Genomic DNA, 26,328 nt, shown 5'->3' with positions numbered 1-26,328 from the left:
GCAGCGCTCAGACACGAATCAAAGAACACGAAAGGCACTGCAGACTATTTCAACCAGAAAAATCAGCAATAACAGAACACATAATAAACCAACCTGGGCACAAAATATTATTTGAAAACACAGAAATTCTGGACCACTCTGACAACCACCACATCAGACTACACAGAGAAGCCATTGAAATTCACAAGCACATGGACAATTTGAACAGGAAGGGAGAAACCATGAAAATGAACAGAATTTGGCTGCCAGTGTTGAAAAACTCTAGAATCAAGACAGTGACTAATCAGCTCCACACAAACACAGGACAACTATAGACAATAGCAATCAAAGGGAACAAAGACCAGGATACTTCTATTCATATGCATTCACCCATTGGCCTTGCTATCTTCATTGTTACTCACATGCTACAGACTTCTTTGTGACTCACATGCCAGGCTACTCTATTCAGATGGCCTCACCTTTTGACCTCACAGTATATATACTCCAATTGCTTTCCATTCCTACTATCAGATCCTCTGAAGATGCCATCCACAGATGCAGGTGAAACATCAGCTAGAACATGGCCATACAGCCCGGAAACCAGACAGCACCCCATTTGATAGAAGAGTTTGGGTTTTCCTTAGAGAGATAAGGAAATCCTTTAATTTTGGGAATAAATTATATAAATGGGTAGGTTTAATATACAGTTACATGTTATTGTTATTGCTAGAGCTAAAAGCAGTATGTGACTTAGTCAATCATGATGTTTTCACTCATTGCCTCACCAATGCTGGGATATGTTGGCCAGCCTTACAGTGGCTCTGCTCATTTCTCAGGGTCAGGGACAGAGGGTAGTGTTCAGGGAGAGAACCTCAGCAATCCATTCATTTGTGTGTTGGGTCCCACGAGGGATAATTCCCTCTCTTTCATTGTTTAAATCTATATGTGCCCTCTTGCCAGATTTGTCCAGGACTGGGTTGTCATCAGTACACTGATTACACCCAGCTAAATCTGTTTATGGGTGGCTGGGCAGATACACTGGATATTTTGGCCACTTGTATATGGGCTATGTTGACATGCTAAAGCAGTGTCAGCTGAAACTAAATCCATCAAAGAAGTCCTGTGGCTGGATTGGGAAAGTGGAGATGGGGATGGCCAGCTTCCATCTCTTGACGGGATCCAGTTAATATCTATGACAACTGTCAAGAGTCTCTGAGTGATCCTAGATGCCTCCTTGTTGATCGAAGCCCAGGTCATTAATGTAGCCTGCCGGGCACTTTACCATCTTCACCAGGTCAGACAGTTGACACTCTGTCTGTTCCAACCCAGCTTAGCCATAGTGATCTATGCATCAGTTACCTCCAGGCTGGGCTACTGCAACTTGTGGTGAAGGGAGAACTCAGGAAGGAGCACTCTCCCTGCCTCCATCACATGGCTGTGTGACTGGGAAACCAGCCTACCCTGGGCTCTAGAAGGAGGGGAGGGGGAGTGCTCCAAGGGTTCTGAAGCTTCTAGAAGCTGTCTGATCATTTCTCCCTTGCTGGTCTGTGCAGTCCCATCTGTTCCTGCACAGAGGAGACTTGATGAACAACAGTTAACAGGTAAGTGCAACTTTATTTTTCAAAGGACACAGGACTGCTATCAAAAGCAACAGGTTCTTGTCAGATTTCTGTCTTCCTGTCTACATTGGTGAGTTCAGTTGACATAAGCAGAGATGGTACCAAGATTTGAACTGACACTGTTTCTAATGTAAACGCACCCCACTCAGATTGGCTCACCTCAATTCTAACCAAACCCAGATCCTTTCGAATTTGAGCCAGGACTTAAATCAGCTTCAATTGGGATGTGTTCTTTGTGACTTTATTTTCACTTTTTTCCATTTTTTCTTAGAGATGGGGCAGCACAAAATCTCTGTTTCCTCTTGTTTTTTGCTATCCACTGAAAACACCCATGTCCTAGCCTAGGACTCCTCGGCTGTTCTCTACCCAATGGCATGGACTGCAGATCCCTGGAGAATTATGTTTCCTAAGACTCCTCCTGCCTGCAAAGCTGGTTTTGCAAATTTTATTTCTATTGATAACTTTGCCGTATGTGGCCAAGTAATATTGGAGGAGGAGGAGGAAGAGGAGGAGGAAGAGGATGAAGAGGAGGAGGAGTTTGGATTTATATCCCTCCTTTCTCTCCTGTAGGAGACTCAAAGGGGCTTATAATCTCCTTGCCCTTCCCCCCTCACAACAAACACCCTGTGAGGTGGGTGGGGCTGAGAGAGCTCCGAAAAGCTGTGACTAGCCCAAGGTCACCCAGCTGGCATGTGTGGGAGTGTACAGGCTAATCTGAATTCCACAGATAAGCCTCCACAGCTCAGGTGGCAGAGCGGGGAATCAAACACTGTTCCTCTAGATTAGAATGCACCTGCTGTTAACCACTACGCCACTGCTGCTCCTATGGGAGGAGTCTATGCAGGGGGGAATCACAGGGGAACATACCTCAGGGACCGTCTTTCCCCCTATGGGTTTTGTTTCATATTTTAGGATGTTTTTATGATGTTTTATCAATTATTGTACACCGCCCAGAGCTCTTCGGGAGTGGGGCAGTATATTAAGTGCAATAAATAAATAAATATTTTTTCTGTTTTCTGAGCTTTCGTGGCAAGCAATAACAAGACTGTACATTTCTATAGCCTCTTGTCAGATGCTGCAGTATTGAATTGCATGTTCAACTAAGAATATAAGAGCCTGGACAATATAGGCCAAGAGTTCATTTATCATTTCCAGCAGTAGCAGTAAACTAGCTGCCTCTGGAGAACATGAAAACTAGTGGTCTCTGCTATTGCTGTTTCTTACTTTCTGATATATAAAGATGGAATGTGTTTAGCTCTTATGACTGATAATGCTATGCTCCATGAATTGTCAATGGGGGGTGGGGGCAGCTGTGTTCCACTTTTAGTTAGTGAAGGCCAAAGGTCAACCCGTGCAAACTTCTTCATTTCAGTTGATGTTTAGCAGTTGGGATTGATCTATTTCTTTGCTCGTATTTCAGCTTCCCCATGGGTAGACAAAAGTCGAACTGAGAATAAGATAGATCTGTATGATGTCCGAAGAAGACCATGGTAAGCAATTACGAGACAGGCAGACAATTCACCCATATCTTTATGTGTCTAATCCTTTTTTTCCCCTCAAAAAGCTACTACATGTAACTTCAAATAAGGAGGGCCTTCTTTAAAACAGGCTTGATTAACAACTTACTAAGTACAAAAGCCATGATGAGCTTAAAAGCTGTGAATGGCTTTAAACTTCCACTTCAAACATGCCATGGAAACAGTTATTCCAATACTATGCTTTCAAAACATGCTATCCTTTGACATCCATTGATATAATAGGATATTGTACAAGAGCGTAGTCTCAAAAATTGTGAAAGTAATGCCATTGATGAATGCTAAGGAAAGTGTTGTATGCTGACTAGACTTTTTTTGTTGGTGCATCATTTCAGAATGCCCCCCCCCCCCTCCTGTTCTTTGGAGGAGAAGGGACGTTCTAGGTTGGGAGAAGATTTTGGGGGGATTTTGTATATCTATGGTATGGGGTAGATGGGAAAATCACACTCTGTGAACAGAAATACTTGCACCCATGTAAATGTAGAAGATGGCCACTGTCTGGTTTCAGTGCAAAACTTTTACAATGTTTCTATACTGGTACGGAGGAGATCACATGATATGTTTGGTAGTTTGTGTGCAAGAGGTCATAGTTAACTATGTATGAATATGCAAGTGGTTATGGCATTGTTTTATTTATGAATATCTTTATTTTCTTTATAAATCTATTTTATTTATTAAATTCCTCTTGGCTATGGTTCATCCAAATCTGAATATACTGGTTTCTTCTGACTTTTGGTTTACTAAGAAAAAAATGATGTTAACAGACATGCTTGTTTGCGTGTCTGTTTCCTGGGATATAAGAAGGTTCTTTGATTTAACTCTGACATCCTAAGTTATTTAGATCAAACAGCAGCATATATATTTTTAAAAAACCTTCCCATCTTTCATAATTTTTTTCCTTTTTCAGGTACATCCAAGGAGCTGCATCTCCCAAAGATATGCTAATTCTAGTGGATGCGTAAGTGACCCAAGAAACCAATGCAATACAATATAAATCTCTCTCTCTCTCATACACACACACATATATACTAAACTATAAAATGCTAAGAAATTGAATGTCCCGATGACAAATCCTCCACCAAATGGGAGAGTCCTGCTCTCCCATTGGTGGAGGGTTTATTATAGACATTTGATTTCTTCCCTGCCCGCAGAGCAGTGAAGCCTTGGTGCCACTGCCCTGTGGACCCCCAGAAACCCTTTGCCTCCTCCCCACCAACAGTCAGCCTGGGCCATGGAACAGCTGATCTGCAGCATGGCACCTGGGCCTGCAGAGGCCCAGAAAAGCCCTAGCATCTCCTGGCCCTAAGAGCAAAGCTGGACCCATGGAGGGCCTGGCAAAACTGCCTGCCTCCCCCTTCCAGCCCCAACAGCAATGCTAGGACCATGGAACAGCTGATCTATGGCCCATCACCTGGGCCCACAGAGGCTCAGCAAAGCCCCACTGCCTCCTAGTCCCAGGAGCAAAGCTGGGCCCATGGAGGGCCTAGCACAGGGGTAGGGAACCTGCAGCTCTCCAGATGTTCAGGAACTACAATTCCCATCAGCCCCTACCAGCATGGCCAATTGGCCATGCTGACAGAGGCTGATGGGAATTGTAGTTCCTGTACATCTGGAGAGCCGCAGGTTCCCTACCCCTGGCCTAGCAAATCCTCCCCGTCTCCCTCTCCCACCCCAATCATCTAAATTCCATCCTTCCCCCCACCCCAAGCCACATCTTTCAACCCTACTCACACCCCAAGCCTCACTTTCCACCCCTCCCCAACTCCTAGCCACATATTCCAACCCTCCCCACCCAAACCTTACCTTTCAACCCTCCCACCACTCCAAACCTCACTTTGCCACCCTGCCCCACCCTAATACTGATCTTTCAACCCTCCCACCACCCCATACTAACCTTCCAACCCACCTTCAAACTCATACTCACCTTCCAGCTGTCTCCTCACTCCTAGCCACACCTTCCAACCCCACCCCAAGGTAACCCTTTCTACCTTCCCTCAACCCTAAGCCTCACCTTACCATCCTGCCGTATCAGAACTCTCACCATTCTGCCCTTCTATACCTGAAGCCTCTCCATTCCACCTTCTTCCAATCTGCCATCCCAACCCCCCTTTCAATCCTCCTGCCACCCCAAGCCACTCATTTCTATCCTCCTCCACCCCAACCCTCACCTTGCTGCCCTCTCCCCACCCCAAACCACTCCTCCCCACCCTCACCCTATTCTCACTTTCTGAGCTACCCAAGCCACATTTCTCCCACCCCTGAGCCACAGACCCAGAAACAGGTAGGTTCAGTGGTGGGATTCAGATAATTTAACAACCAGTTCTGGTGGTGGGATTCAGATAAATTAACAACTGGTTGTTTACAAGCATCATTTTAACAACCAGTTCTGCCGAAGTGGTGCGAACCTGCTGAATCCCACCACTGGGTAGGTGTCATGCTATGAGCAAGGGTGTGGGGTGGTTGCTGCAGCCCCACAAAAACCCATTGCAGGGGGAGATGCTTCCTGTTCCACCCTTTGCTAGGGCCCACTGCATCTTCCCCGCAAGGGGCTTTACTGCTGTATGTATGTGTGTGTGTGTGTCTCTCTCAATATGTATATCTTTATATCTGTCTCTTTCTAGCAATTCCTCCCTCTCCCTCTATTTTCTGCAATTCCTGAGACTGCTTTTGATTTAAAAAAAAAGACTTTTGTGTCCTGCTTTTTTCCAACTTCTTTTCTTCCTTTAAAAAATATATATATCCAGAAGCCATCTCAGAAGTGGAAGGGGAGGAAAGAATTGCTGTATCTTTTCCCATTCCATCTACTTTGCCTGCCAGGGTTATGTTCCTGGCTACTTTTAATCTCAGGGAATAAAAAGTACTGTTATGAGACCCTGTTCTTTGTAAGTGCACAAAACAGCCATGGGCTGTGTTGAGAAGGAAAACACCCAGGAGGGAAACGTTTAAGGAGCACATCCCTTTCTCTGTCTACTCATTCCTCACTGGAACTTGCAACCTCTGAGGCTGCTTTCAGTGATAAAAAGAAGCTGAAGAGAGCTATGCCCTTCTGTTGGGCCCTTAGTTGCAGCCCCTTGGTAGTGTGTGGTGAAATACAGAACAAATAACGGAGACCTGAGTGAAGGGCTTGTCAATGACAGTGAGCTTGACTTGGAATCTGTGGGAAGAAGAGCTCTTTGTGGGCTTGGAATTGTATGCCAAATACCTTGATCCAGTTCAGCACCACTGATTTTGCAGCTGCTCTCTATCCCTCTTAGTGTTCCTCATACATTATTTATCATCCCCTCATATAGATTATTGTATATGTACAGTGTTATGTGTGCATTTTTAAAGATGTTTTGGAACATGCAGTAAAACAACTAAAGACCTGATAAGTGGACATTTTGAAGGGTAACGGTGTTTTATTTCATGTTATTTAGGTGTTTTATTTCATGTTATTTAGGACATAGAATTACTAGTGTGACTTTTTGATTTCCACCAGATGTTTTCATTTTGCAATACTAATGAAAACAATATTGTCTAGTTCTAAGATAAATGGAGAGCTGTCATTTTCCATTGTTGACACGAAACTGTGCTTCTGTGGGGTTTTTGTTATTATTGGAGGTGTGATCTCTGCAGTCAACATCTGAGCACTTGGCTGTATGCAAACAGTTTCTCGCTGCTTTCCTTGGGACTTCTTTTGTTATGAGGAGTGTCAAGGGGCTAGAGAAGAGCTGTTTTAATATTGTCACAGATTGCTTTGTCTTGGGTATGAAAAGCTTGATTCATTTCTACTTTGCCTTCCTGGTATTGCCTGAAATTGGTGTTTTGAAAGGTAATTAAATGTTCCCAAAAGTTTATGTTAGTGTGTCTTTATCAGTCTTCACAGTGTATTTACAGTGTATTTATACTTTGTGTGAACTACTTTTCCAGTACAATGTACACAAGCTAAATAGAATGCTTAAGAAACATCATAAAACCAATTTCTACATTTGAGGAATAAACTCATGTAGTCTAAAACTTGAGTTAGCTGTCCCTGAAGGGGAATTATTTTTATATTGCTGCAAGTCAATATAAGCTGAACAATATATTATAGAAGGTATAAGAATGCATAGAAGGTATAAGTGCATCTTACTTAGTACAATGTGGAGATGGATGACCATCTACTGGAAGGCAGCTGTCTCAAAAATGTAATGTGTAAGTAGAGCCTTGGGGTATCAAAACAATCTGTGAGTTTTATCAAATCCCATTTACTGCCTGTCTATTGACATGTTGCTGTTTTTAACAAAACTTCTTTGTAGGAGTGGCAGCGTCAGTGGGTTGACACTGAAGTTGATCCGGACATCTGTCATTGAGATGTTAGAAACCTTGTCTGATGATGATTTTGTGAACGTTGTTTCAGTGAGTATCCCACTCTTAACTGTGGCACAAGAAAATTACTTTAAAAGTTATGCATACACAAAAGTACTTGAGACATGTATTGAAAATGAAGCTACTGTTATGATATTAATTGAAGGAAAATTTGGATGAGGTTATTTCTGAAGGAATCCATGAATGGAAATGGAATGGGGGAGGAAGGCAGCATAATAAAGGTGGGATATAAATCCAAACTCTTCTTCTTTTTAAATAAATTATACTGCTTCTCTTCACATGAATTATTACTACTCTAGCAGTAACAGAAATATGGAGATAAATATTCTTGTAGGTTACTGGTTTTTAGACTCTCTGCCATAAGTGAGTCCTTTTCATCTGCTGAGAAATATCTGTCAGTGAGCTGCAGGAACACACGAATGTTGCAGTTGATTATTGGACATGTTCCAGGAGACCACCAATTATTTATTTCTAGTAAACATTCAAATATTTTTGAGATAGTTTAGTGAATTTGTATTCCATGTCTCCAAGGCCTTCTCAAGGCATCTCAGCAACTGGAAGTCCAAGCCAGTGAAATCCAACAAGAACAACCCAACAAAACGAGCATCTCCAGCAATAAAACCAGTTATCAAACTATATTATCAGTAGCAAAGCAAGTAATTAAAACTTCAGTATTGGCAGGCAGGAAATAATCCATAAAATAATAAAATGTGGAAACATGGGAAAGCAAGAGTATTTTAATCTGGTGCCTGACAATTCTTTGTTGTTACCTGTTTTGTACGTATTTAGCTCTCATCTTATTTTTATTTTTTGGTGAGGTGATTTTAATGGTTTTAAAATGTGATTTGATTGTTTATATTTTAATCATTAGCCACTTTGGTGGCCCTTGTAAAGATAGAAAGGAAGAATATAAATTTTGTAAAACAAGTAAATCAATACAATAGTAAATGCCAAGTATACATCAAATAGGAGAACGTTCCAAGACAGGCCATCACCGACATGAAGGGGCATAGCTTTGTCAAACAGTGCCTAAGGCTCACCCGGGATCAAGAATGCCAGGGTCCCATTTGATCCTGGCCTCAGTGAGGCTTGGGTCCAGTTCTAAACTGCAGTTTTCAGCCTACAGTTTAGAGCTCAATCCAAGCCTCACTGAGGCCAGGATCAGACATTGCAACAGGGGCTGACTGGCTCTAGCTTTATATTGTTGACTCTGCTCCCCAAGCTCCACCTGACCGAGGTGGCACTTGGGGGGCAGAGCCAATAGTATAAAGCTAGAGCTGGGCAGCCCCTGTCCTCAGTCTGATTCTGGCCTCAGCGAGGCTTGGATCAAGCTCTTAACAAGCTGGTCTCAAGCCTCACTGAGGCCAGAATCAAACCCCCTCACCCCTAAGCTATACCACTACTTAGCACTCCTCTACAGTGCAGAAAGAGTAGGGCTGGAGATGAAGATCTCTGTCTGTGTGCTTCTATAGTTCCATTTTTCTTTGAATGTTGCTTAAGCGGTCTTTGACTAAATCATATCAAAACACCTGAACCTTCTTTGAAATGGATTGGAGGGAAGAATTCAAGACTGAATTAAAAGCAGGATCTTTTAACTGAAATATTAAAACAGTTTCCTGGGAGTAAGTCACACTGAATGAAATATGGATTATTTCTGTGTTGACCTGTTTAGGATTGCTCCCATCTTGTACGAGCAGGATTATTAAACTGCTGGAATAACTTTTAGATTATTCCTGCTCATTAAAATGTAACCTTTTGTGCATCATTATACGTTTCCGTGAAATATTTTTTTCAAAAAAAAAATTGCTTTAGAGGCATATGTCATTCTCAAAGAATACCTTACAGTGGAAGGTGGAGATTGTGTCAAAGTTTTAATCCTCCAGGGAAAGGAAATCCCACATATGGGATGCACATAGCATCTGTTATTGTATATTTCTGCACAGGGCTTTCATTCATATCTATTGCCTATTCAGAGCAAAACCCACACTTCTGCAGAAAGACAATTCAATTTAAATAACTTACAGCACTGAACTTGCATAAATATTCCATGATGCTTTATTGGTGTAGTTGTGGATAACGGGATTTTAGTGGAAATCTTTTTCCTTTTCCATGCTGAGAAGCAAAGATTTGTGTCCTTTAAAAGAAAATATGCCATGAGGATCACTTCAGGCAGTGGGAACCAAAATAGAATTGCTTTGGTTGAGTCATTTTGGCTGCAAGGGAGGTGTTTTTTAAAAAATTTTGTCTTCCCATTTTGATAGGGAAGAGGCAGCATCTCAATGTAAGGTCAGGCATCACCTTCAGTTTTGATGAGTTAGTTATCTTTGTACACCTGTTTCACTTAGAAAAAACATTCAAGACATTTTTGAGAATATTAACAATATTATTATTAAAAACAATCCAGAAAATACTTCGTTTTCACTAAAGTCTTGGAATGTCAGAGGTGGTTTCCATGGTACCTCTACAGTAAAGCAGAACTTAGTAAGCATTTTTCAGGTGAAATTATGCAAATGGTGCACCCCTGCCTTAAAAATGCCTCAGTGGGATCTAAGCCTGCTCCTTTACACGTGCTTCTCTTTTTCATGCTTGATAGGGATGCCCTACCAACTCCAAGTTTGGAAATTCCTGGAGATTTGGAGATGTTAGGGAAGGGACCTTAATGGAGAATAATGCCATTGGAGTCTACCCTCCAAAGCTGCCTTTTCCTCCAAGGGAATGGGCCTGTGATGGCAAACCTATGGCACGGGTGCCAGAGGTGGCACTCAGAGCCCTCTCTGTGGGCAGGCACAAACAGAGTCCCCCCCCCCCACACACACACATCTAGGCTGGCCTGGGCCTCTGGGCTCGATTATTAGCATTAAACCTAAGACTTAGTTTTGGGGAAGCAGTGTAGGTAACCCTGTTAAGCGCTGTTAAACCCCACTGATTTTCATGCAAAGAACTAAAGCGTGATCCTTTACCTGAGAGTAAGCTCAGTTGATGGCAATGGGGCTTGCTTCTGAGTAAACCCTCCTAGGGTCGTGATTCACCCGTTGGAAGAGTTGCACGGTTGCTTCAAAGCAAAGCCTCCGACTACCACTAAGCTTACTCCCGAGTAACGAACACCTCGGAGCCAACCGTTTTTTCTAAACGAAAACCTCAATATTCAGGTTAAATTGCTGTGTTGGCACTTTGCAATAAATAAGTGGGTTTTGGGTTGCAACTTGGGCACTCGGTCTCAAAAAGGTTTGCCATCACTGATATAGGCATTCTAAAGGAGGCCTGTAAAAGAAGGGAATTAGTCTGAATCAGGCTTGTACTCTGCATTGGCTGTGCATGTTAAATGACACTTGTGACAAGGCTGACATACATGTGTTAACAGACAGACCCATGGTGGATGAAAGAGGCCTATTTCTATGACAGCAATGTCTCTATTTATCCTTCCAACCTTAAAGGTAGCTTGCAATGCAGTGCCAAGATGGATGCCATCACTGCATTGGCTCAGTGATACCAATAAGAACAAGAATTTGCCTGGGCAAGATCTCCTGCCAGCATTAACTTGCAAATAAGCCAACCTCACTGTTCCTAAAGCAATTAGGAAAAGGCAAAATCGTCAGCCTGTGAAAAGTCAGTTCCTATCTTGACTGTGGCACATCTGCCTTCATAAAACAAAGAGCATGCTAACTAATTTCATCACGGTTTCCCTTCAGTCTTTCTTTGACACACTAATCTCATCTTCTTGTTTCTTGACTAACCTCTAGAAAAGACCATCTCCATTTGCATTGGCATTATCCTGGGACTGTAACTGTATCAGCTCCACCCTAAAATCTAATAATCTCTGGACATTCCCCAGGTTTGGGTCATTAAGCCTCTTGTTCCTGTCCAGAGAACAAGAGCCACCTTTGCAGTGGCGGGATTCAAATAATTTAACAACTGGTTCCGGTGGTGGGATTCAAATAATTTAACAACTGGTTGTTTACAAGCACCATTTTAACAACCAGTTCTGCTGAAATGGTGCGAACCTTCTGAATCCCATCACTGTACCTTTGTACAGGAAGATTTACCTTTCTTAACATTACTAGAGAGCCAGATTTTCCTTTAAATTAGCTGCCCACCTGGCAATTGGTGCTCAGTGTTTCTGGTCTGAATCTCTGGTCTAGTTGTGCTTCACCCAGTGTATTCTGAGCTGCCCTGGTTCTGTTACACTGCCTGCCAGCTGCCTTCACCTTGTCTCTTTAACCCTCAATGTGGGCAATGAACTCTCTTTTACTTTGGACCCCTTCCTCAGGATCAGGTAATTATCACCTTATTCCCCCTAACCCCAATTTATTCCAGATCTTTATTCTCTTTCTAAATCCTCTTTCTAAATCCTCTTTCTAAATCCTAGGAATTCTTTGTGTGTGCTTTTATCATTTGTGTGCTTGTACATTTATTATTTTTTTCGTTTTCCAAATAAAACTATTAAGTTTTCTCTTGGATGCCTGTGGATTTCTAAGGAGGAAAAGCTAACATATGCAGGTGGAGAAGGTCTTGTATTAGTTGCCTCCTCTCACTACACAAGGTCTGCCCCTGCTAATTCCCTTCTCTTAAAGGGGCAGACCCCAGCATTTTAGGAACACATGCATGTGCTCCTTTGCTACCACATAAGGAGGATCACGGTCTAGTACATGTATGGACCAGGCCATAAATCCCACTTCCCATTAAGAAGGCACAAGGAGCAAGAGAGCAACTGAAGTTCTGGTCATGCTGCTGAACTACCTGCTTTCCTCCAGAACACTGACTCTGTGAGACCAGTCCTAAGCAGCTTACTTAAAATACTCCTCATGTCTGTTCAGTTGGGCTAACTCTCTGGAAAGTGTTTTTAGGATCTCACTGGAACTCATTATAGCTAGGAATTTGTACTCAGATTTGTTCTGCAAAAAAAAAAAAGATTATCTCATGGGGTAACTCCCTTGTTTTGTACAAAATTCCATGTATGCTCTTGCATCCATTATTAATCTCCACACTGGTCATAAGCTATAGTTCTTTATTTTACTTTCTTTACAGTCTGCCTTTCTCATTGAGACTCAAGTGAAATTAGGCAAATCAACAACAATGCCAAAGGAACAGTATTAATAATACAAACAAAGTAATAAAACTGGATTATAAACTTAGAGAATAGCAAACCAAAACCAGTATAATACATCCAATGAAACAGTTGTGTGAAATAATGTGGCAGAATTAGATCGTAAATAAAAAATAATGTAAATAATCATCATTTCTAATCTAGATAATTATTGCTAAAACATTTATCCCCTTTAATCCAGGGAGCACAGGAGGATGTGTATATAATTTTTATTCCACTTCCCAATTTATTTTCACAATAAACCTGTGAGGTAGGCTTCCTGGTTTTTGGCTGACTGGTGATTTGAACCTGTATGTCATACATTTGCATCTCCAACAACAATTTGATACTGTTCATATGCAACCTTTAACATTCATGCCACTACCTGACTCTCTGGGATTTACACCTGTTAGTCATTTTCTAAGCCACATTGATTTAATCAGCCATACCAGGTTTATTGGAAACTCCCAGAGAACACTGGGTGGAGAGGAGCAGGTGGAGGTAGGTGCTTTAATAATTTTAGGTCTCTGTTTTCCTGGTGTCCTTGTGAGCTACTTCCAGGAAGGAAAGGGCTGCCGAAGGTATTTAAGCTACATAAAGGCTGTCAGGGATTAATATGTTCTAATTTCCCCTGGAATTTCCATTTCTACTATCAGAAGCAGTGTGCTTTGTTGCGGAAAGGCAGCCTGCTGTTTAAAAGAGCTTAAATGTATGCACAATACAGCTGTTTCCCCACTAATCCGGTTATATGCTTTGATAACTCTAAGTGGTAGATGATAGGGGTTGCAATTCCATCCCAGCGTGCTATGATTTAAGGACTCAGTTTTTCATGTTGACACAGAGAGTATAATTTGTTTATGATTGTGGGTAAGCTGTGGTTTCCACAGAAATTTATTTCCATTTTAAACCTGTAGAGGGAAAGAAGTTTGCCCGGTAAGAAAGCACTATAGGCAAATTATAAAGGTCTTCTGCTCCTGGCCTGTTCAAGATTTCAGACGTTATAAAATATAACCCTCCATTTAAAAGTTTGAATTCAGAAATAATATTTTATCAATATGCAGAGTAGTGAACAGTTACGTTCCTTAAGGAAATAGGACACACATTACTGGGAGCCACTAATTCAATGGACATTACATTGGCTCCCCGCAGGGTCAGCTGCACTCTCACTTTCAGGCTAATTTATCTCACAGGGTTGTTTTGATGATTGGGGGGGGGGGCGCTATGCATTCATCCTTAGTGAACGAAGAGTGGAATTAAAATGTGGAGACAGAGGTGCAAGTGAGTTGCCATTGCTGCTTTCGTATTACTGGTGTAACATGAGCAGGGAAGATGTCTCAACTCCTGCTTGAAATCCTGAAAATCGCACCCAGGCTGTGGAAATTCAGTGCTATCAGTAATGCTTCCTGTTTCCCCACACTTGCATCCACTTGCATGATCTTCTGCATGCACAGCACGTGCTCTTACACTGAGCCATGGTCTTTCCCTCAACAAAGATGCTCTATACCAAGTGAGATCCTTGGCCTACCGAGATTAATATTGTCTTGACTGGCAGCAGCTCTCCAGAGCCGTTCACATCACTTATTAACTTATCATTTTAACAGGAGATGTTGGAGATTGAACCAAAGTCCCTCTGATGTACATCTGCTTTTCTTCCTAATCCATGTCCAAAGGCATTTATAGAGAGGAGGGATGTTTAGAATTAGTTTCCACTGTTTCTTTCTATGCCCAGTCATATAATCGCATGCATTGGCTTGAGCGTCCAAAGAAAAGAAATGGCAGTGGCTACTAAACATGCCTGTGGGACTTAACATTGCACAGAGCAATGCATTCTCTCTCTGGACAGCATAGAAGCTAACCATTAATGCAATTCTTGGTTGTCATTTCTAAAAGGGAGGCTGGAGATTGCTGTTCCCAGGAAGAATGCTTTCTTTCCCTCTCCCATTGATCCCTTTCCCCCTTAGATATCTGGGTTCAGTAAGAGGCAGATAAGGATGCTCAGTACCTACCCTTTGGATCAGTGTCTAGGATAACTGGGTAGGCTACCCCTTCCAGCAACAATCATTCACTTACTGAGCTTAGAGATGCTACATCTTTCTGCATCACCCAGTCCTCCTGATGAGCTGCTTTGCTAGCCACTGTCCATTCTTTCCTTCTGATTAAGATAAGGAGGGACAATTTCTGCTAGAACAGGGGTAGGGAACCTGCGGCTCTCCAGATGTTCAGGAACTACAATTCCCATCAGCCCCTACCAGCATGGCCAATTGGCCATGCTGACAGAGGCTGATGGGAATTGTAGTTCCTGAACATCTGGAGAGCCGCAGGTTCCCTAACCCTGTGCTAGAAGAATGATGCTTTTCTTCAGTTTCAGCTTTTCTTCAATTTCTGCTGAGATAAATTTTAGACTTGAACCCAGGTTTCAAAAAGTTAAGAGAGACTCTTGTTTCAGGCCAAATTAGAAAGTAGGGGGTTTCCCCATAATTATTGTGACACAGTCACTAATTACCGCGCGCGCACGCGCACACACACACACACACACGCATACACAGAGAGACACACATGGACTATATAAGGAGCGAAAGTGGTAACTTTTCTCCAAAAATGTGGACAAGGCCAAATAATTTTTATGAAAACCTAGGAACAACAGAAAGATTGAGGGAAAGAGAGAAAGGTGTTTAAAAGAGAGGCCAGTTTGAAAGAAGGACCCATCAAAAGAGTGCTGAAAAAGGTATATATTTTTAAATTTTAAATGTTGGTAGACTTTCAAACATGGAAAAGACTCTGTGTGTGTGTGCCCATGTGCTGGTATTAGTGATTTTGTGCATTTTTCCTATGATCCCAATTCTTGAGTTTCTGGAGAGATCTTCTCCTTCATCCTAGAAGATGGGAAGATCATTCTTTCTCCATCCATTCAGAGTGGGCCAGGGCCACTCCCAACAGCTGACACAGGCTTATATAGAAGTTTGTTAAAGATCTGCCTCTCTAATAAAGTAAGGTCTGAGTCATGAATGCTGAAGCTGGAACAAGTGTTGCCAGTCCTTAAGATGCCCACTAGACTCATGTTGGATTTTGCTGCTCCAGACTAATGCAGCCACCCACCTGGCATTACAATCATGAAAGAGGCTGTTTTAATCCAGGAGGTAAATATTATTAATATAAAGTGAGACCATTGGTCCAGTCATTATTAACTACTTTGACTAACAGTACCTCAGGCAAAAGAAATGGAAAAAAGTACTTCATAATTCTTCTGTTTGTAAGCCACTTTGAGACTCCTTTTGGTTGAGAAAAGCAAGGGATAAATCCACATTCTTTTTTTGGGAGGATTTATTTACTAAGAATATTGTATGCCATCTCTTCATGGTCCTACGTGTGGTGGTTCTGGTGGGTTTTCCGGGCTGTGTGGCCGTGGCCTGGTGGATTTTGTTCCTAACATTTTGCCTGCATCTGTGGCTGGCATCTTCAGAGGTGTATCACAGAGAAAAGTCTGTTTCACACTGTGTCACACTATGACACAGTGTGAAACAGAATTTTCTCTGTGATACACCTCTGAAGATGTAGCCACAGATGCAGGCAAAACGTTAGGAACAAAATCCACCAGACCACGGCCACACAGCCCGGAAAACCCACCAGAATCAGTTGAATCCAGCCGTGAAAGCCTTCAACACTACTTGTGGTGGTTTACAATTAAAAATCACAATATAAAATAGAAGCCATTAACAAAGCACAGTACCTATTCATGATCTTGCATTGATTTGGAATGGGGTAAAAACAGCCTGCTAGAATCTGAATTGCAATTAGCACAGTTTCCAACTCAGTTCACTGAGGGCCCTTTGGAAAATATTAGTGCTGTCTGGCTGCTAAAATACATATTGGGGTTTAGAAAGACTGGCAATATTCTGCTTTAGCTGGTTTTCAGAATTAACCCTAAGATCCTATTACAGAACACATCGGCGTCCGCCCACAAAGGGAACCGGCAAAGCTGGATTTAGTTACAAGGCAAAGCCTCTTGGAATTAGATCTATTTCATTGCTGCTCATTTAATATGGATAGATACATCTGGGTCACCCAGCTGCTTTAGCCTTGGCGGTCAGAGCAGGAGAACAACGACCCCTAGAAGATTGAAAAATCAGCCACAGCAAAATCTGATTAGTCTGGCTGCTTACTGGCCATATATTTTCAAATTTCTGTATCCCCAGAGTGATAGTTAGATGTTGCAATATGCTCCTTTTGAATTAGTTTAAAGAGAGGGGATTTCCCCCTAAATCAGTGTGGTGCACTGGGAGGAATTACACATCCAAGCTCAATTAACTTCTATGTACAGTTGTACTAGGCCTTCTTACGCCTTGGATTTTTTTTGCACCAGTGAAATGCGTAGAGTAGGGAGTTCTGCCTGTATCTCAACACTGTCCTAAACCTGACCCTATAAGAATGTTGTGCCAAGACTGCAGAAATTTCTATGGGCAACACGTTAAAGAAAAGAATGCACATATTGGTCAATCCTCATTTTAAAGTCAACTTAAGTTATATTTATGCAGTGGTCACCAGTACATCATGATTATTATCATTTATTTTTTACATTATTTACAGTCTCTTTTTCACTTGGATTCAGCATAGGTTGCAGAGAATGAGTCAATACCATTGACAGGATTGAATTATGAAAATAGGACATAGTAGGATCCTAGTTTCAACAAGCTGTTCACAGTAGTATAGATCACAGTCCTTAATAACTTACCCAGCTAACTTTGTCAGTCATTTAGTGCAGTTCATCTCTACTGCCTGCACAGAAAATCCCTTTTTAATAATTTAGTTTTGCATAGTTTGTGGAAAGCTGGGAGAGTGTGAGCCTTCCTGACCTCCTCAGGCAGATGATTCCTTAAGGTGAGGGGCACAACAGAGAAGGCACACGAACAGGCAGTTGTTGATTTTTCCCTTGTGCAGGTTGGCATCTGCAAAAGACTGTGCTGAGATAAGAAGCAGCTGTCTCTCAGATATGAGGATCCAAGGCCATGGAAGTCTTTGTGTGTGATAGCCAGTAGCTTAAACTAAGTCCACTAACTGATGAGCAGCCAATGAAGTGACTGCAGAAACGAAGTGATATGCATGCTCTGTTTAATTCCCAGTAATAGCTTATCTGTGGCATTCTGCACCTACTTGAATTTCTGAGTTGATTTTTGAGAGAGACCAATGTACAGTGCATTACAGTAGTCTAGTATCAATATTACTGTGACATAGATCCAAGTGGCCAGGTCAGCCATATCAGAGGCTACAATGACCACAAAGCCATAAGTGGCCCTCTTTTGAAGTTGAGTTGGGAGAAAGCCTTTTTTGGCAGCTGCTTTAAATGATGCTTACTTCTGCCTCCAAACACCTCAACAAGATGGTATGATCTACTGTATCAAAGGCTGCAGGTAAGTCTAACAAAGAGATATGACCTTTTTCTGCACTCAGACCTTTTTCTGCACTCAGGTAAGCTAGCTAGGCTGTCTCTGTTCTATCTCTGAAGCCATCTGAAAAGCATGTAGAGGAGAAGGGTCAGGAAGGCCTTTAAAGTAAGAGATAAGTTAATGACTAATTCGTAATAAGATACTAAGAGATTGTTGATGTGGTCATCACAGGACAGGCAATGATCCAGAGTACTAATAGTGGTCTTCACTGATCCCAGGATCTTGTCAACATCCGTCACAGAGACTGGGTAAACATGATCCATAAATGGAACATGTTGTATACTAGGCCTTTCTTGTGGTGTGCCTATTGCTTATCACTGACATCCAGATCAAGGCTAACCTTCTGGTTGCATTTTTGGTTAGTTTTTTTTTTGTTATTGTTGTTATTATTATTATTATTTAACTTTGTTTAATATCACAGCTGTCAATTCTCTAGCTAATTGTTAGCCTTTCATTACAATTTGAGCCTCACCCATAGGACGTTGTAATGTATCAGCATAGTATTTGTGTAGATCCCATCAGGGCTGCCTTCTGAATCTAACCAATGTTGCTTTTGCCAATTTGAAGATGTTTCGCGTGCCACCCTAGTGTTTTCAGAATGGTGCCCAGGGTGCCAATTACCACTGGAATGACCTCAGTTGGTTTGTGCTGTATTCGCTGTATTTCTATTTTCAAATCGTGGTATTTAGCGACTGGGTATGCCTAATAAAGGTCAGTTTCAGTTGAAGTATTTAGCAACCTTCTCATGTTCTTTTTCAACAACCCTGCTGTCACCAGGTACTGCTATGTCAGTGATGGTCACTTTCATATCTTTGATCACTGTGATGTTTGGTGTGTTATGTGCCCACACTTTGTTTGGATTCGAAACTCTCACAAGATCTTGACCTTCTCATTTTCTGTGATTTTCTCTGGACAACGTTCCCACCAGTTTTTAGCTGTTCTAATGTTGTAATTCTTGCATAAATTCAAGTGGATCATCTTGGTCACTGAGTTGTGCCTCTGTTTGTACTCAGTCTGGGCAATCTTTTTCAGCAGCTGAGGACATAATATACAGCTATGTCAGCTTCCTGGCACAATCTTCACTTTGAATCATCTGAGGATTTTTTAGTGGCTAAAATCAGTGATTCAGTTTCCTTTTTCAGAGTTCCAGTAGTTAACCACAGCCAGGTCTTTTTGTTGTCTACCTTGTCCTTGATCTTTTCCAGAAATTTGCAGTTCCACCTTTCAGTCCTTGTTTTAATCACATTTTTTTCTGCATTCCTGTTTGGTTCTCTGGGCTTTCAATGTTCTTTACTTCAATCAATGCCTCTTCTTGACTTTCATTCACATAATTGGCCAGTGCAGGCTTCTCCTCTTCCACTGTTTGCTTTACTTGCAGTAACCCTCTGCCACCAGCTCTTCCGGGAAGGTATAGTCTATCAGTATCACTATGTGGTGTAAGGCATAGTGCATTGTCATAAGCTTCCACATTTTTCTATCCAATGCATCCAAATCAGCCTGTGTCCAGTTTGTTATTTTGTTTGATATCACAGCAGCCAGTTCTTTAGCTGGTTTTTGGCCTTTTGTTACGATTCGAGCCTCACCCAGGGGCCTAGGACGTTGTAATGTATCAGCGTAGTATTCGTGCAGGTCCAGCAGGGCTGCCTTCTGAATCTGACCGATGTTGATTTTGTTGATTTGAAGATGATTCAAGTGCCACCCTAGTGTTTTTGGAAAGGGGCCCAGGGTGCCAATTACCACTGGGACGACCTCCGCTGGTTTGTGCCATAGTCGCTGTATCTCTTATTTTCAAATCGGGGTGTTTAGCAACCTTCTCACTTTCTTTTTCAATGACCCTGCTGTCACCAGGTTCTGCTATGTTGATGATGGTCACTTTCTTGTCCCCGATCACTGTGATGTCCAGTGTATTATGTGCCAACATTGTGTCTGGATTCGAAAGTCCCACAAGATCTTGACCTTCTCATATTCTGTGATTTTCTCTGGACAGTGTTCCCACCAGTTTTTTAGCTGTCCTAATGTCCCCCCACTCGTTTTTAGCTGTCCTAATGATGATGATGATGATGATGATGATGATGATGATGATGATGATGATGATGATGATGATGATGATGATGATGATTCCTGCATAGGACCTGAACTTTGAAATGAAGGTTGAGCCATGAAGCCTGAGGTGGAAAGAAAGCAGCAGTTTCTCAGCAATTTTACTTGACTGCCATCTAGTGTCTGCAGCTTGAAAAGCAATACTCCTTTGTAATTTGGGCTAATAGACTTCTAAGATTTAATTATTTGATTTAATTATTTAAAATATTATTTAAAATATTAGTATCCTGTCCCCCCCCCCACCACCACCACTCAGTTAGGACCCTCAAGGCAATTATCAGGAAAACCACCCTTAAAATAACTGTTAAGGTGTTTTTCCTAATAGAATTTTGTACAACAACAATGTTATTGTCTTCTTTTTTTCCAGCTTGTTGTATTTGAAATGTTTTGGGATTGAATAGGGATATTTTGGATGTCCACATGAAGAAAATCAGTGTCAACCTGTTTCACAAATTATGTCTTGCATTTAGAGTCTAATGGCTGGGTCTCTGTTTCTTCTTTGGATCAGTTGGCGGGAGAAAGAATTTTTAAAAAATTACTTGTACCACCTGTGAAACTAAACAACTTTTAGTTTGAGTGTATTGTGGGTTTTATTACACTGCTACGGTTGTTCAATCCATATGTATACACAGAGAGACACAACTCACCGTGTGTCATCCATGGTATACCCTTTTCCATCAAAAGATTTAAATGCAGTCAGTAGTGGTGCAGCAGAAAAGAAAATAGCATGCAGTAGAAAATAGTCCTGAATGACTATGAGCATTATAACTTGGGCACTAGCATTGGCATAGGCTGGGGCCCCTACTCCGCTTCCCCAGAGAGAGTTTAACTTACCAGAAGCAAAGGTGGTGATGGTGATAAGTGGTGAGTTGGGGGAGGCAGGTGGGCAGGAATTGCGATGGGACCAGTTTGGTGTGTGGGAGGGTGGGGGAATGGCAAGTTTTAGGGTTTTTTAGTTCAAATGGTGGCAGGGAGGAGAAGACAAGATAAACACTAGGACCCCACAGGAGCATTCTACAACAATGAAGTTCCAGGAAGTGGTGGTGGACACATTTTCATTTTTACTTAGATCTTTTGACAGAAAAGAATATAGCATTTATGATCATTCTTTTGTGATTCCACACAGGAGGTTTGACTAATCCAGTAATATACAAAGAACTGTAATGAATAGTGTTGCCAACAACAACAATAACAACAAAACCCTTATTGGCATAAATGTAACAACAACAAAACACTACAAACAGTAAGGTTTTAAAAGCAAAAGGAGATAACATCAAAATGTTCCCAACATAGATCCAGAGACTCAATTAGCCATGCGTATCAGTAGCTAGCTTTGGAAGAGGTGCTTTTCCCCGGCTTCCCTTCATCACAGGAATCTTGAGAGGAAAAAATGAAATATTTTACTCACTTAATACATTTATTAACTGCTTTTCTACTGTGCAGCACTCAAGTTGGCTTACAATATAAATAACAATTATAAAATATATAAAAGATGACAGTTTAAAATCTGAAGTAAAGCTGCCAGTAATTAAAATTTAATTAGTCAAATGGTGTCCTAAATAAAACTATCATCCACTGTCTCCTGAAAATTGAAAGTGAAGGGGCCAGGTGTACCTCCTTTGGGAGGTTATTCCATAATTATGTGGCAGCCACCAAAAAGACCATCGCTCATGTGCCTTTCAGATGAGCTGCTTTGATTGGTTATTTCAATTCCAGGGCAGGGACATATAGGAGAAGACAGTCCTTTAGATACCATAGTCTGAAGCCATGAAGTACTTAGAAAAGTATGCCTTGCTGACTTATGAAAAAGTGGCCAGTTACGTTGTTCTTTTTTATTCATTGAGTGACATGATGTTTTGCTAGACTCTCAGAACCTGCAAAGACTCCACTTGGCAGTAATCTACCATCAGGTTTATGCTTCTGGCCAGTGATCAGTTTCTTTTATTCAGGAGATCATGACTACTTAAAATTATTTTTTCCCCAAAAAACTCTTGATAATTGAAAACCCCAACAGAACACCCATGCTAGACAAATATAAGATTTTCTTATCAAATTCTACTTTGCCTGAATGAAGTGAGTAAACTTACATGACAAAAGCCTACTTTTCAATAAAACAATGTGGAATTCAAAACATGACAAACAGACACTAACTTCTCAGTGACAGATTTCACACTGTCAGTGTGGCTTAGGCAGAGCATTATTTTTGATGCAATATTATTACTACTAGAGCACAGGATATGCCATTTGATGGCCAATTCAGAAGGCTTTTACACTGGAAATACTTTCATCTGTAGTTTATTGATGCTCAAATTAATTAAATTTAGCCCTGAATTGTGTTTCTCCCTACAGCCATGGTTGCTAGTCACTCTCTGACCTTCAGAACCAACCAATTTATCAAGTCAGGGACATGTCTGCTGAGAAAGATCTTAACCTGCTTGCTTTACTTATTAGAAAAGGAGGCTTGTTGTATCATGCTCACCAGGAATGTCAATCAACCTGTTTCAGACCACTGGATGGTGTTTGCATTTAATTATGCGTTGCTTTAAAATGGGGCATATTGGTTGGTGACAAGATGAGGTATTGTGAGCGGTTAATTTGTGCAACGTTTCCACAAAATCTATACAAGCTGACATTTGAGCTCAAATAGCATATGCTGGACAGGATACAAGAGACACATTCCTGGAAACTAAGACATCCTTGGTTTTTTTTTTTTTCATTGAATGGTAAATCACTCTTCCATAAGAACATAAAGGTTTGGGTTCAGGCATCAGCCAAAACCATCGTTTATAACTGTGGACTGATTTGAAAACTTGGATTTGGCTGATGGAAGATTGCTCAGATCCTAGTTTGCGTCAACAGATTCTGAATTCATAACCTTTTCTTGTAGCTGAAGAGTGTAAAGCTAAGGAAAAAGCCAGAATTGAGCCCCAATTGTCCACACTGACACACAGCTAACACTAGCAGTGCAGCCCTATGCAGAGTGACACCATTCTGAGTCCAGTGATTTTCTTAGAATGATTTAGAAGGGGAGTAACTCTATTTAGGATTAGCACTGAAACTTTGGTTCATTTAATGAACCATAGACAGCGGAGTGGTCTGTGCTCAGATGATCACACTCAGTAAATTAAGCAATGGTTTTGTATAATGTCTGAATGGACCACAAAAAGCCCTGTTGAATCTGTGCAGCATCCACCTATCCATAGTGGCCAACCAGTTGCCAAAGGCAATAGCTGCCATCCCCAGCTACTGTGCCCTACCACAATCAGAGGCATACTGTCTCTTGACATGGATGTTCCCATTTAACCATCATGACAAACTAATTTGGAAATGGAAATGCAGTTTGTATTTCATCATGGGTTGGTGGGGGTGGGGGGGTTGACAGCAGCTTAAGTTAAAAAAAAAGTTACAGGCCTGCAGAATAATCGTGTCTCTCTCTTTCTCATCCCCAGTTCAATGAAAATGCTCAGAATGTCAGTTGTTTCAACCACCTTGTGCAAGCTAATGTGAGGAACAAGAAGCAGTTGAAAGAGGCAGTCTATAAAATCTCAGCAAAAGGAATAACCGATTATAAGAAAGGCTTTAGCTATGCCTTTGAACAGCTGCTAAATGTAAGTGTTAGAAAACTGCATGTTCTAAGACATCTCTGACCATAGAACCTTTTCCCTTTGGATGTGTTGCTCGTACTGAAAAAAGTTTTCCTTTGTATGCTGATGTATCCCAGTTGGTTGATTTCTACTGACTTTAAGATCTGAGAAAGTACTTTTGCTCCACGACGTCTTTAATGGTTTCCCTTTTCAATGCTAGAATCGCCTTCTGTTGGACTTGCCGCACTGTTATAATCACATCTACCATTCACAGAGCGTTTGTTTGTTTGTTTGTTTATTAATTACTACATGAGATAGATGAGACTAAAAGAGAATGCCAGGCTCTTTTGGGTTTCTGGTGAGCTTCATAGCTCAGCAGGGACTTGAACCCCAGTCTCCCTCAGCCAAATCCAACACCATACATTCTACTGGGTAACTGTTGGGTTTGCACCATATGTTCGAACATTACAGTACTATTTCCTGCTATACACATGACAAGTATGAAAGATGAATGACATTTCCTGCTACACACATGACAAGTATGAAAGGCAGATGAACCTCAAAGTACACCTATAGATGTGCCAGGAAGTCCTGAATGGGCCACAGCTTCCCCAGGCCACATCTGTGGAAGCTTAAGAACATGTCTGATAGTCATCCCATTTATGTTTGCTGTAAGATATACACCAATAAATCACAAGGATACTCAAAGCTAACCCAATTGATTATCTCTATTTTGGTTCTTTCTGCTGTGCGAAGTCTTCTGTGAAATAGATTTAGGAGGGCAAACACAGGTCTTCCAAATTTTTCTACCACCAGGGCCCACAGAGCCCTACCTGCTAGGTCACCGACGCCTACAGAATTGTTGATGTTTTCTTTATTGCTTTTGGAAAAACCTGCTGCCACTGTGCCTCCTGATTCTCTTTGCACAGACTCTGAGAAGAGCAGCGGGGCAGCAAAGGCAAGGTCACACAACAGTGCAGAGGGTTCATGTGCTTCCTCCTCAGCGGGCCACCTTAAAATTAAAAGTCAATGCTAGAACAAGAAAGATGAAACACCTCCATTGCAATCTAACTTGTTGCGATGGACAAACAGTTCTGCCTTTGTCTCTCCACCGGCAGAAATTATGCCGGTGGAGGGGAGGGGGCTGTTTACACAGGAGCATGCGAGCAGCCCCCGCAGAGGCTGGCGCCTCTGCATCCCCCCCCCCACCTCGTCCTCCAGCGTCAGTCTGGAGGGCTGCAGGGACCTGCCCACGTTGCCCTCTGACGCTGGAGGACTAGTTGAGTGGGGGGGGGCGGCGTCTTCGGTGCGGTGCTATTTGCACCGCGCCGATGCGATGGCGGTGCTTTCCAAAAACCTCCCTTGGGAAGGGAGGTGGAAAGCGGCGCCTTCGCACCACTCAGGGCCGCACAGGACGGCGCTGCCGTATTGCAGCACCGGCGCCTGTGCGAACAGCACCCCAGGGACTTGTGTTTTTCTGTCCCTGGGCCACTGTTTTTGGCCCCATGCGGAAAGGGCCTGAGACTGACCAATGGGAGCTGACAGAATGTTATGGAGAGTCAGTTGAAAAACAGCAGTGAAGAACAGCAATTGGGAGTTACAGGTGGGGAGTTGAGAGAGAAAAGGAGAATGAACAACTTAGTGGAACTGTGTAGAAGAGCTGCTTATGGTGGGCTGAAAATAGTCAACTTGTAACCAAAAGATCTTAGTTGCGGGAATAAGACCTCCATTCACACACTACCACCATTTATTCAAATATTATCATCTATTATAGGACAGGAATAAATGATGGCAGCATGTGAATGAATCAGTGTTTGAGCCCCCAAACTCAATAACTGTGTGTGAGAGAGCCTGTTATTAAAGGGGGCTGGACTCTGTCTGCTGATGTCTCTGTGAGGGAGAGAGAGAGGGCCTGAGTTGTGAAATGGTCAGGGCTCTCTCCATATTTTAAAAGTGACAAGAAGGGTGGCCAATGCGACCTACTGGTAACCCTGAACCTGTACCTGTGTGTGTATCTGTGTGTGAGAGAGGGTGGTAGGCACTGTGAAAGTGGAGAAGAGGGCAGCAGACTTGCTCTCTGAGATAGCATCTCTGCATTGACAGTTACAGGTGGGAGGTCTGTTTAGGGAATCATTCACAGGGTTGTTTGACTGTCTTCATCCCACTGTATCGGATGGCAGCATTATGAGTTAGCCAGTGAACATCAGGGGCCATGGAGCTGACAATGTCTCTTTTTAGCTCTTTGCCACATTTATTGAGTACCATTTTGGGAGCGAAGAAATAATGAAGATGAAGAGCTAGGAGAGTTGCAGTCAAAAGTGATGGATAGAGCCCTACAACCTAATTTGTTATCAAGACTGAGCACAGTTTCCTTCAGAGTGATAAAAGAACAGAAGAAGAGTAGCTTATGTAAGCAACAATGATGGGTGCTCCAATGGCTTTCATTGATTGAAGTCCTAACATGTGTTTAGTGCTCTTGTGAAGTCTTCTGTATGAATCCAAATGAATGTCTTCAAAGTGCTGTCGGGGGTCTTGGGGGGAACAAAGATATTACATGGTTTGTAAGGATTGCAACTGTCCAGTGAAGAATAAAAAGATGTAGTAAATCAATCATGGGCAAGTTCACTAGTGGGAGCAGTT

The 26,328-nt window shown here is 42.0% G+C and overlaps 1 protein-coding gene across 1 annotated transcript in view; it reads left to right on the top strand.

Moving 5' to 3' along the window:
- Window positions 1–26,328, top strand: part of CACNA2D1 (calcium voltage-gated channel auxiliary subunit alpha2delta 1) — a 446,220-nt gene that overhangs the window by 330,852 nt on the left and 89,040 nt on the right. The window contains exons 8-11 of the mRNA XM_048501599.1: window positions 3,019–3,088; window positions 4,041–4,091; window positions 7,411–7,510; window positions 23,554–23,712. Of these exons, the coding sequence (XP_048357556.1) occupies window positions 3,019–3,088; window positions 4,041–4,091; window positions 7,411–7,510; window positions 23,554–23,712 (380 nt within the window). The remainder of the gene's footprint in view (window positions 1–3,018; window positions 3,089–4,040; window positions 4,092–7,410; window positions 7,511–23,553; window positions 23,713–26,328) is intronic.

This window comes from Sphaerodactylus townsendi, linkage group LG06 (genome assembly GCF_021028975.2).
Source record: "Sphaerodactylus townsendi isolate TG3544 linkage group LG06, MPM_Stown_v2.3, whole genome shotgun sequence".
Lineage (NCBI taxonomy): Eukaryota > Metazoa > Chordata > Lepidosauria > Squamata > Sphaerodactylidae > Sphaerodactylus > Sphaerodactylus townsendi.
This window is presented reverse-complemented; position numbering and strand designations above follow the sequence as displayed.